At 41.6% G+C, this 14,031-nt stretch overlaps 1 protein-coding gene across 1 annotated transcript in view; it reads right to left on the reverse strand.

The window, feature by feature from the left end:
* rapgef6 (Rap guanine nucleotide exchange factor (GEF) 6) overlaps positions 1–14,031 on the reverse strand; it is a 192,353-nt gene that overhangs the window by 106,229 nt on the left and 72,093 nt on the right. Inside the window, exon 6 of the mRNA XM_067423107.1 lies at positions 11,220–11,327. Within this exon, the coding sequence (XP_067279208.1) occupies positions 11,220–11,327 (108 nt within the window). The remainder of the gene's footprint in view (positions 1–11,219; positions 11,328–14,031) is intronic.

A 14,031-nucleotide genomic window follows, 5' to 3' on the forward strand; every position in this document is an offset into this window, starting at 1 on the left:
AGCTAAAGAATGACAAGCGCGCAAAGCGGTGTCGTCCTCAAGCGTGGAGAAACCCATCTATCTCAGCTAATACAGATAATGATCCACAATCAAATCTGAGGCTGAAATAAACTGAACAGGAGAAACGGCAACATCAGGACGTCCGTCTCTGTGGTATGGACTGTATTTAGGGGCCTTTGTGTGCAGTTTATGAGGACATCATTCGGTTTATGGACTATTGTATGTGACTAGACCTTAGAGGTAGCAAGCAAAACGGTTTTGCACGTCAGAGTCAGAATAGTGTAACGTTATACAGAACAACAATGGAGTAACCGTTAGCGCATTTGACTGACGAAGCACGCGATCGTATCGTTTACTGATGTTTACTCATGCGACGGTAGCCAATAGCAGAGACATTTGAAGTTGATTTACTCACCGGCATCTTCCAAAGCAGGACCGCTCTGTCAAAAACACACTTCTTTGGTATGATTTGGTGAAGTCCTGTGACAGCAGTGGCGTGTAAATCCACTTTGAGACGCGACTGAAGCGATGCCTTGAAGCTTCCCGTCATTTCTGCGTTCAAATCGGTTCAAATGCAGCGCTGCCTTCCCAGAATGCTGTGCTGAAGCGTTGAAGTCGCTCGACGTCACCCATAGGAATAAAGTGGAGCGCGGCGCGACATTAGTGTTCACGGACGACTGGATCTGCAGCTGAGAGTGTTTATGGGCGTGCGTTTCCTCTCTCGCTCTAGTCACGCGCGCGCCCTACCGGGAGAAGAGCCCGTACGGCCCATACAAGGACCTTCCGCTCTATTAACGTCAAGCCGAGCCATACTCGAAAAAAACTCGCCGAAACTTGTGAGAAACCGGAAGGAGTATTTTTAACACAGAAATACTCCATCAAACGTCCAACATTAGTTTTTGAAACTTTGTCTATGTTTAGGATGGGAATCCAAGTCTTTAACAGAGTAAAGCTCAGTATGCAGGAAACAGCATTTCACCGCCCCTTTAAGAAACATTTACTGGACAAGTAAAAATGATTGTCTTGTTTTGGGAGAAATAACTTAAAATGCTTAAAATAAGATAAATAATCTGCCAATGGGGTGAGCAAAATAATCGTGTTTTCTGTTTGAATTAAGATCATTTTTCTTACCCCATTGGCAGATTATCTTATTTGCTTATAATTTTGAGTTATTTTTCCACAAAACAAGACCATTACTTTTGCTTGTCCAGTAAATGCTTCTTGTTTTAAGAATTTTTAGATGTTTGGACTAGAAACAAGACAAAAATACGAAAGTAAGAAAAGCATTTTTGCAGTGTGGGTAATACCATACTTTTTTTCCCCCTAGCTATGGCTATTCATTCTCAAGCACAGCCATGGAAAACAGGTTGTGCCCTGACTGACAGTTTAAGGTCACTCTGACTTTATTACAGAGACCGAAAGCCACGGGCCGCCTCTGATACGAGGATATTAAACCCGTTTGTGTTTCCACTGGCGGATCAGAGCGTTTATGTGGAGGCTAATCATGAACATGATGACTAGCGCTCCTGCACTGCTGCTGCAAACACACACGGATGCATCGTGGAGGTTTCTGCATCAAGCTGAAACAAGAATTGAGGCGTCCAAACATTCCCACCCCTATTTATAAGCTTAGGCTTTTCCAGTGCTTTTAATCAGACAATTCGTTTTAAGTAATGCACCACATTTCTATTACCCAAAGATTTACCAAAGATTTACTGAAAATGCCTTCTATGTGCGAGCAGAAACTGATTTGACCTAATTGCTCTTTTGGTTATTAATGCTTTGATATAGCTTTCCATGTGGTTCATGAGGCTTCTGTCACAAAACTAATATGGCACTAAATTAATATTCCGTAATATTATCAATTTAACTGCACTGGCACTATCAGACAAGAAGAAAATTTGAACTGAACTGAGCTGGATAATGACACTAATTACAGCATCAACACTGTTATTGAACTGAATTGATTTTAATAATGACTCTATTGTCTTCTGTAGAGCTGCTTTACAGCTCACATGTCAAAAGCTTCCTGGAAAGTTTCCAAAAAATTCAAGAAAGTTTCTGGAAACTTTGCAACCCTATTCATAATTGATGAGTTTTACAATATTACCACTGTTTAATAATGTAAAGCTGCATTGAAACATTCTCTATTATATCACTATGATGTGATTTGAAAACATGTGAAACATCCCACCTCCTTTCTTGGAAAATGGAAAATGTGCATTCTGTCCTTTTGTTGTGTTTTTTTTTAAGTCCAAATATTCTTATACGTTGAGCTCATGAACACAATGGCCAATCACAGACACATATGTTGAGCTCATGAACACAATGGCCAATCACAGACACATATGTTGAGCTCATGAACACAATGGCCAATCACAGACACATATGTTGAGCTCATGAACACGATATGGCCAATCACAGACACATATGTTGAGCTCATGAACACGATATGGCCAATCACAGACACATATGTTGAGCTCATGAACACAATGGCCAATCACAGACACATATGTTGAGCTCATGAACACAATGGCCAATCACAGACACATATGTTGAGCTCATGAACACAATGGCCAATCACAGACACATATGTTGAGCTCATGAACACAATGGCCAATCACAGACACATATGTTGAGCTCATGAACACAATGGCCAATCACAGACACATATGTTGAGCTCATGAACACGATATGGCCAATCACAGACACATATGTTGAGCTCATGAACACAATGGCCAATCACAGACACATATGTTGAGCTCATGAACACGATATGGCCAATCACAGACACATATGTTGAGCTCATGAACACAATGGCCAATCACAGACACATATGTTGAGCTCATGAACACGATATGGCCAATCACAGACACATATGTTGAGCTCATGAACACAATGGCCAATCACAGACACATATGTTGAGCTCATGAACACGATATGGCCAATCACAGACACATATGTTGAGCTCATGAACACAATGGCCAATCACAGACACATATGTTGAGCTCATGAACACAATGGCCAATCACAGACACATATGTTGAGCTCATGAACACGATATGGCCAATCACAGACACATATGTTGAGCTCATGAACACAATGGCCAATCACAGACACATATGTTGAGCTCATGAACACAATGGCCAATCAGAGACACATATGTTGAGCTCATGAACACAATGGCCAATCACAGACACGTATGTTGAGCTCATGAACACAATGGCCAATCACAGACACATATGTTGAGCTCATGAACACGATATGGCCAATCAGAGACACATATGTTAAGCTCATGAACACAATGACCAATCAGAGACACATATGTTGAGCTCATGAACACGATATGGCCAATCACAGACACATATGTTGAGCTCCTGAACACGATATGGCCAATCACAGACATATATTGAGCTCATGAACACAATGGCCAATCACAGACACATATGTTGAGTTCATGAACACGATATGGCCAATCAGAGACACATATGTTAAGCTCATGAACACGATATGGCCAATCAGAGACACATATGTTAAGCTCATGAACACGATATGGCCAATCAGAGACACATATGTTGAGCTCATGAACACAATGGCCAATCACAGACACATATGTTGAGCTCATGAACACAATGGCCAATCACAGACACATATGTTGAGCTCATGAACACAATGGCCAATCACAGACACATATGTTGAGCTCATGAACACGATATGGCCAATCACAGACACATATGTTGAGCTCATGAACACAATGGCCAATCACAGACACATATGTTGAGCTCATGAACACAATGGCCAATCACAGACACATATGTTGAGCTCATGAACACAATGGCCAATCACAGACACATATGTTGAGCTCATGAACACAATGGCCAATCACAGACACATATGTTGAGCTCATGAACACAATGGCCAATCACAGACACATATGTTGAGCTCATGAACACGATATGGCCAATCACAGACACATATGTTGAGCTCATGAACACAATGGCCAATCACAGACACATATGTTGAGCTCATGAACACGATATGGCCAATCACAGACACATATGTTGAGCTCATGAACACAATGGCCAATCACAGACACATATGTTGAGCTCATGAACACGATATGGCCAATCACAGACACATATGTTGAGCTCATGAACACAATGGCCAATCACAGACACATATGTTGAGCTCATGAACACGATATGGCCAATCACAGACACATATGTTGAGCTCATGAACACAATGGCCAATCACAGACACATATGTTGAGCTCATGAACACAATGGCCAATCACAGACACATATGTTGAGCTCATGAACACGATATGGCCAATCACAGACACATATGTTGAGCTCATGAACACAATGGCCAATCACAGACACATATGTTGAGCTCATGAACACAATGGCCAATCAGAGACACATATGTTGAGCTCATGAACACAATGGCCAATCACAGACACGTATGTTGAGCTCATGAACACAATGGCCAATCACAGACACATATGTTGAGCTCATGAACACGATATGGCCAATCAGAGACACATATGTTAAGCTCATGAACACAATGACCAATCAGAGACACATATGTTGAGCTCATGAACACGATATGGCCAATCACAGACACATATGTTGAGCTCCTGAACACGATATGGCCAATCACAGACATATATTGAGCTCATGAACACAATGGCCAATCACAGACACATATGTTGAGTTCATGAACACGATATGGCCAATCAGAGACACATATGTTAAGCTCATGAACACGATATGGCCAATCAGAGACACATATGTTGAGCTCATGAACACAATGGCCAATCACAGACACATATGTTGAGCTCATGAACACAATATGGCCAATCAGAGACACATATGTTGAGCTCATGAACACAATGGCCAATCAGAGACACATATGTTGAGCTCATGAACACGATATGGCCAATCAGAGACACATATGTTGAGCTCATGAACACAATGGCCAATCAGAGACACATATGTTGAGCTCATGAACACGATATGGCCAATCACAGACACATATATTGAGCTCATGAACACGATATGGCCAATCACAGACACATATGTTGAGCTGATGAACACGATATGGCCAATCAGAGACACATATGTTGAGCTCATGAACACGATATGGCCAATCAGAGACACATATGTTGAGCTCATGAACACGATATGGCCAATCACAGACACATATGTTGAGCTCATGAACACGATATGGCCAATCACAGACACATATGTTGAGCTCATGAACACGATATGGCCAATCACAGACACATATATTGAGCTCATGAACACGATATGGCCAATCACAGACACACATGTTGAGCTCATGAACACAATGGCCAATCAGAGACACATATGTTGAGCTCATGAACACGATATGGCCAATCAGAGACACATATGTTGAGCTCATGAACACGATATGGCCAATCAGAGACATATGTTGAGCTCATGAACACGATATGGCCAATCAGAGACACATATGTTGAGCTCATGAACACGATATGGCCAATCCCAGACACATATGTTGAGCTCATGAACACGATATGGCCAATCACAGACACATATGTTGAGCTCATGAACACGATATGGCCAATCAGAGACACATATGTTGAGCTCATGAACACGATATGGCCAATCAGAGACACATATGTTGAGCTCATGAACACGATATGGCCAATCACAGACACATATATTGAGCTCATGAACACGATATGGCCAATCACAGACACACATGTTGAGCTCATGAACACAATGGCCAATCAGAGACACATATGTTGAGCTCATGAACACGATATGGCCAATCAGAGACACATATGTTGAGCTCATGAACACGATATGGCCAATCAGAGACACATATGTTGAGCTCATGAACACGATATGGCCAATCAGAGACACATATGTTGAGCTCATGAACACGATATGGCCAATCAGAGACACATATGTTGAGCTCATGAACACGATATGGCCAATCAGAGACACATATGTTGAGCTCATGAACACGATATGGCCAATCACAGACACATATGTTGAGCTCATGAACACGATATGGCCAATCACAGACACACATGTTGAGCTCATGAACACGATATGGCCAATCAGAGACACATATGTTGAGCTCATGAACACGATATGGCCAATCAGAGACATATGTTGAGCTCATGAACACGATATGGCCAATCAGAGACACATATGTTGAGCTCATGAACACGATATGGCCAATCACAGACACATATATTGAGCTCATGAACACGATATGGTCAATCACAGACACACATGTTGAGCTCATGAACACAATGGCCAATCAGAGACACATATGTTGAGCTCATGAACACGATATGGCCAATCACAGACACATATGTTGAGCTCATGAACACGATATGGCCAATCACAGACACATATGTTGAGCTCATGAACACGATATGGCCAATCACAGACACATATGTTGAGCTCATGAACACGATATGGCCAATCACAGACACATATGTTAAGCTCATGAACACAATGGCCAATCAGAGACACATATGTTGAGCTCATGAACACGATATGGCCAATCACAGACACATATGTTGAGCTCATGAACACGATATGGCCAATCACAGACACATATATTGAGCTCATGAACACGATATGGCCAATCAGAGACACATATGTTGAGCTCATGAACACGATATGGCCAATCACAGACACATATGTTGAGCTCATGAACACGATATGGCCAATCACAGACACATATGTTGAGCTCATGAACACGATATGGCCAATCACAGACACATATGTTGAGCTCATGAACACGATATGGCCAATCACAGACACATATGTTGAGCTCATGAACACGATATGGCCAATCACAGACACATATGTTGAGCTCATGAACACGATATGGCCAATCACAGACACACATGTTGAGCTCATGAACACGATATGGCCAATCACAGACACACATGTTGAGCTCATGAACACGATATGGCCAATCACAGACACATATGTTGAGCTCATGAACACAATGGCCAATCAGAGACACATATGTTAAGCTCATGAACACGATATGGCCAATCAGAGACACATATGTTAAGCTCATGAACACAATGGCCAATCAGAGACACATATGTTGAGCTCATGAACACGATATGGCCAATCACAGACACATATGTTGAGCTCCTGAACACAATGGCCAATCAGAGACACATATGTTAAGCTCATGAACACGATATGGCCAATCAGAGACACATATGTTAAGCTCATGAACACAATGGCCAATCAGAGACACATATGTTAAGCTCATGAACACAATGGCCAATCAGAGACACATATGTTGAGCTCATGAACACAATGGCCAATCAGAGACACATATGTTAAGCTCATGAACACGATATGGCCAATCACAGACACATATGTTGAGCTCATGAACACGATATGGCCAATCACAGACACATATGTTGAGCTCATGAACACGATATGGCCAATCAGAGACACATATGTTAAGCTCATGAACACGATATGGCCAATCAGAGACACATATGTTGAGCTCATGAACACGATATGGCCAATCACAGACACATATGTTAAGCTCATAAACAACAATAAGCTGACTCATAGCCGTTTGAATCTTTATTTGAGGATTGAAAACAAACCCTGAAGAGAAGCCAATGCTGAATAAAGTCGTAGTTTTTGTTATTTTTGGACCCAAATGTATTTTGGATGCTTCAAGAGACTCTAATTAACCCACTGATGTCTCATATGGACTACTGTGATGATGTTTTTATTCCCTTTCTGGACATGGACAGTATAGTGTGCATACACTTGCATACGCTCTCGGACTAAATATAAAATATCTTAAACTGTGTGTGAAGATGAACGGAGGTCTTACGGGTGTGGAGCGACATTAGGGGGAGGAGTTAATGACAGACATTTCATTTTTGGGTGAAAGCAGTGTAAAAGCAGTGATAATGAAAAAGCAGTGATAATGAACATGCGGCCGGTGTTACTCAGTTGTCTCTGCAGACAGTTAACTTCAGGAAACACCTTTAACTCTTCATGACATATGGAGGAACTCAGCAGCATTGCAACAGTCTGGCGAATCACCGAGGCTTGACTTTCAAGCTGTGGCTCAGACATCGTTCAGTCTGACAGGAAACTAACACCACAGATCTGCATTCTGCTCTAGTTTGCATCTGATGTTTACTTTTCTCCACTGATCACTTCACACATCGGCCGAGACTTTACCAAACGCACAACCATGCACTGTAAAAATAGGGCACAGTGTACTGTATAAACAGGGCTGGGTGATATGGCCCAAAATAATTATCACTATATAATGTTCCATATCAGTCGATATCGATAAATATCACGATAAATTTAAAATCTTTATTTCTTTAAAGTTTAAAGGCATATTTTTGCTTCTGAGTGAAAGATGTAGAAAACAGACACTAAACTATCCATTAATGTCAAAAACATGACAAGCACTTCCCAAACAGGTGAACAATTTATTAAAACTGAGGTAAATTTATTTATTAAAATCTTCAATGTGGTCAACATTTTTTTACTCAACACTAAATATCAATAATATCAATAGATATACTTAATTCTGTAAGTAGTAAAACACTAAAAACGCAAAAGGGCAAAAAAATTGCTTTTTAAGTTAAGAAGCATTTTGAGTCCCCCCTCTCTTGCCTTACAGTGGATTGGTCCACCGTGCATCGCTCTCTCTGTCTCACACACACACACACACACACACACACACACGCCCATCTCACACACACACACACCTCACCAACAGTGGACTGGTATTTTATTCATTTTAAACATCGGATGAAATGATTTCTCTTTTGATACAGGCGATGCCGAGTCATTAATATTAATATAAATTGTACGCTGTACAAGTCCGATGTTTTAGTGATGATAGTTTGGTAGCGTTAGCTTGTAAGTCGCCCACTACAACTAACAAGGTGATAATAAGCCTGTTTACTTTTACTGTGAATGTAGTTAATGTAGATTTACCGCTGGGCTTGGCTCAATGTTATGTGGAAGAACTTCAGAGAAACAGGATCATTTAATAACTATATCCCGTGTGGTGAACCCAGGGCCGCGTTATCCTAATGGGCAACATGGGCTGCAGCCCAGGGCCCCGAACACCAGGGGGCCCCCGAGACAATTCTCTTTGAGTTATCCTTTTTTTTTTTTTTTGGGATCGAGTTAATTATGCGTACATTGTGCATCGTTGTCACACACCCGAATCAAGTCACAGCGGACACCCAGTACATCACCTCAACATGTCGAACGAAAATGTAAGAAAATATGACAGTGGCAAGGGTGGATCTACCGGGGTTTCAACTGCCACCCTAAAAAAAGACCATTGCCACCCCAGCAGGCAGCTAGTGTATCCCAAATTCCCAATGCATAAAATATAAATTATTCCTCTACCGATTCACATTAGCGGCGCTACAAAGGTGATGAGATAATAGCAATAAAACACGTCTTTCTGTTATTGTGTAGTAGTCCAACAAATGACTCCTTTGAACTGCTTAGATCTGCAACGCTAATAGTTTGATCACGAATAGATCGCCTGTTATACGTCCCAATGTTAACGGATTTCAGCTTTCTCACTACACACGGATGCGGTCCGGCAGTGCTTTCCAGGTCTGCAGCAGCGCGTCGATCGTTTCTGCACAGAGTCTATTTTGTGCTGGACGCTCTGAATTAAAGTGACAGAACGTTGATCGCATTAAAATAAAAATGCATTGAAGTGAAAATCTGGTTATTTCACCACAGATTCATGTAATTTAAAGTCTAATCTGTTTCAATGACTTTTTGCCTCGGGTAAAGCAAGAAAACAGACACATTCAGGTAAATAGGGAGACTAGGGAGTAAATAGGAAATAATGGAGAGCTCTCGTCCTTTCTTGAAGGCGGAGAAATAAAGTTCTTTATAACCTGCAGGATTTCTTAAAAGATTTAAAAATAAAAGAAATTAAAGACTAGATTTTTTTTGTCTATTGCAAGTTTTAATGTAAAACATTTTTGTTTTTAACATAGGCCTAGTTTAAATATTTTGCCACTTGCATGAGCAACGTAATATATAATAAATATGAAGTAAATATAAAGTGATGAATTGAATAAAACGTTGTTTAAACGTGACATTTAAAGGGTGTATTGTAATTCTGACAATAATCTGTATTGTTTGTCATGCTTTGTAAATTAATATTGATATGAACTTATAATCACTTTAAGTTTCCAGTCCAGTGATCTGGTCTATCAGGGAAGCCCGCAAAGGCTTAACACGGCCCTGGGTGAACCTATGATAAGCAGTCCACGTGCGTCGCTCTGTTTAATGTTGGATGGGATAACACACACGCACACACACACACACACACACACACACACACACACACACACACACACACACACAGCCCCTAAACCTAACCATCACACACACACACACAAACACACACACACACACACACAGCCCCTAAACCTAACCATCACACACACACACACAAACACACACACACACACACACACACAGCCCCTAAACCTAACCATCACACACACACACACACACACACACACACACACACACACTGCCGCTAAACCTACCCATCACACACATACACACACACACACCATCTCATACCCATGTCATTATAAAAATTTGTGTCCTCATGTTTCACAAAACAAGCACGCACACACACACACACACACACACACACACACACAGAGCCACGTCTCATACCCATGTCATTATACACATTTGTGTCCTCATATTTCACAAAACAAGCACACACACACACACACACACACAGAGCCACGTCTCATACCCATGTCATTATACACATTTGTGTCCTCATATTTCACAAAACAAGCACACACACACACACACACACACACAGAGAGAGAGAGAGCCAAGGACGGAAAGAAGAACGACACACTTAAGACAACGCTTCTCTGATTCTCAGGAAACTGTACAGTCTGTGCTAACACACACAACCAGCAGCAGATAACGTCCCAGAGGAGTGTGTCCAACAGATTACAGAGAAGCCTAACTGACACACACACACACACACCGATGATATCAGCCGAGGAAACCCCATCTCCACTCATTAACACATGGATCATCACACACTTCTCAAGACATTCAAAATCATGATCCGTGCTGCATTATAGGTCGCAGAACACCAGAAATAAACTCATCATTAAGTCCTCTTACCGTGTCTATGATGATCTGGCGTTCTCCTCCGGCTCTCCTGCGGTGCGAAAGCGGCTGAGATCCGCGCGTCTCTGCATCACCGGATTGGCTTTCGCTGGCGTTCTCCACCTGAAATGAGCCAGAATCATCAGCATCCTGGTTGAACATCCAGTTCTTCCAGATCACAGAGAGCCTGTGAAAGCGCAGGACATTCATGCGGACGGCATTTATACGCTTTATACGGGACGAAAGAAAAGAAAAGAAAGCGAGTCGCGTCGACACACAGCTTAACACAGCAGAGGCCACTTCCTGTAGGAAGCCGTAAATATCCTCTCCGAGCATAAACAACAAGAGCCCTGTGCAACTTGTGTCATTGTATGGTTTGACTCTATTACGTTGTCTAGTAGAAATTGAATGACAAAGACTGCATCTAGGATTAACGGAGTTCAACAGATACCACTTCAAGACATTTTTAAAGAGTGCATTGTAAAAAAAAGCCTGTGATAATTAATTCCTCTTCCATTATATAGAGAGTTTGTGGTCCTCCCATCAGGTCGTAGAGCATTAGGAGGGAGAGCGAAGAGGTTTAAACACTCATTCATCCCGACTGCTATTTCTATGTTAAATCAGTTGTAATCATAGATATGCTGTCCATTTATGTGTGTGATTGTATAAATGATGTGTGTGGCACCTGTGCAAGCTAAATTTCCTAAACGTATGAAATAAACTGAACTAACGTGTCTCTGAGCAAGCGTTAAACTTCACATATGAGTACTGTGACCGTTTAACACGTTTCCAGTCTGTACAGCAGAGGATGCTGGGAGTCACTGGGGTCTATTTTTAATTATTCACACTTGGGTTAGTTGTTGGAAAGGGTTCGTTCACCCAGAAATGAAATGTCTGTCATTAACTCCTCTCCCTAATGTCGCTCCACACCCGTAAGACCTCCGTTCATCTTCACACACAGTTTAAGATATTTTATATTTAGTCTGAGAGCGTATGCAAGTGAATGCACACTATACTGTCCATGTCCAGAAAGGAATTTATATTTGTGACGGATTTCGCAGAAAATGTTTTCATCAATCGTCCATGTCTGTTTATGTCATATCCGTAAATAAAGTCAGACTATATGCAGTTGAAGCAGCATTTTATTTCATTTCTATTAAAAGATTTCCCACACATTGTTGTGTTTTCTGGTAATCAAATGAAGACATAACATTCATATAATTTAATTAAACAAACCTTTTTCAAACAAAGTGTTGCACAACTGAGCTTTATACTGATAAAATCTAAATCTAAATTCTACTGTACAACAGTAATATATGCGTTTATGACGGTAGTTTTTCTCAAATTAAACGGTGAAATGCTAATAAAGTGACTCTCCGAGCGGCTCTGGAGCTGAAGTTCATGCATTCATGTCCTCATATGAGACAGCAGTGTGTATGTGTGTGTGTGTGTGTGTGTGTGTGTGTGTGTGTGTGTGTGTGTGTGTGTGTGTGTGTGTGTGTGTGTGTGTGTGTGTGTGTGTGTGTGTGTGTGTGTGTGTGTGTGTGTGTGTGTGTGTGTGTGAGCCTGTTTATGTGGTTTATGAGGACACAAATTTGTATAACTACATGGGTATTACACTGGTATTACACTATAAATGTGGTTTATGAGGACATATCAAATGGCCTTAAAAACATACTAAATGATGATTTTTTGAGAAAGTAAAAATGCAGAATGTTTCCTGTGATGGGTAGGTTTAGGGGCAGTGTGTGTGTGTGTGTGTGTGTGTGTGTGTGTGTGTGTGTGTGTGTGTGTGTGTGATGGGTAGGTTTAGGGGCAGGGGCAGTGTAAGGGGATAGTAAATACGGTTTGTACGGTATAAAAACCATTACGCCTATGGAGAGTCCCTGTAAACCACATAGACCAACATGTGTGTGTGTGTGTGTGTGTGTGTGTGTGTGTGTGTGTGTGTGTGTGTGTGTGTGTGTGTGTGTGTGTGTGTGTGTGTGTGTGTGTGTGAGAGAGACACTTTACTACTGAACTACTTTGGTATCTACGGAAACCAGGGACACAAGTCGGCAGCACAACTTTCGACCAAAATGAGATTGAAGCGTTTTTTTTTTTTTTTTTCAAATTATGTGATTTTCGTTTTTTTGCAGAATCTGTTAGTTGAGATCACGAAGAAGCCTCTCCTTTTTGAGAAAGCAGTATTGGTGTATTTAAAAGCGTACATTTTGAGGTTGAAATCGGCTTGTTTTCAGAGATTCTAGCACGCAGTAGGGGCGTGTCCTTGTCTATGTGTATTTCCATACGGGATAAGCCGGCTTTTGTTTCTTTTGTTATTGTCCCCGCCCTCCGAGGGAAGCGTGGCTACTTATTATGCAGCGCTCTGGCCGACTCTAGTTGATATCAACATCCAATGAAGATGGACGCCGCAAAGATGATCGCAGACGAGCTGAACCGTGGCCGTTACACCGAAAATGTTTCGAAGTATTTCTTCGACAAGCCGGATGCTTCTGAACAAGCGCTCACAGACTCTGAAGAAGATCAGAGCGACGATGAAAGCGGCATAATAAGACTGGATAATACCCTAATCTACAACTGAGCGAAGATGAAGAAGAGGAAGAATGTATCAGACAGGCGTCAGTTGGACCGTAGGAAATCAGAGGCGATATCGATAGTAACATTTGACGGGGATAAAGGCAGAGAAATGGCTCAAATCTGTAACTGTGGCTGTAGTGTAGGGCTTCGAGACGCATGTCATCAAGTTTTGACGCACCTCGATCAGAGGATCGAATCCGCCTTTTGCCACTCTCTCTCTACTCCCTTTTCCCATCACATATCAGCT

This window comes from Pseudorasbora parva, chromosome 18 (assembly GCF_024679245.1).
Source record: "Pseudorasbora parva isolate DD20220531a chromosome 18, ASM2467924v1, whole genome shotgun sequence".
Classification (NCBI taxonomy): Eukaryota; Metazoa; Chordata; class Actinopteri; order Cypriniformes; family Gobionidae; genus Pseudorasbora; species Pseudorasbora parva.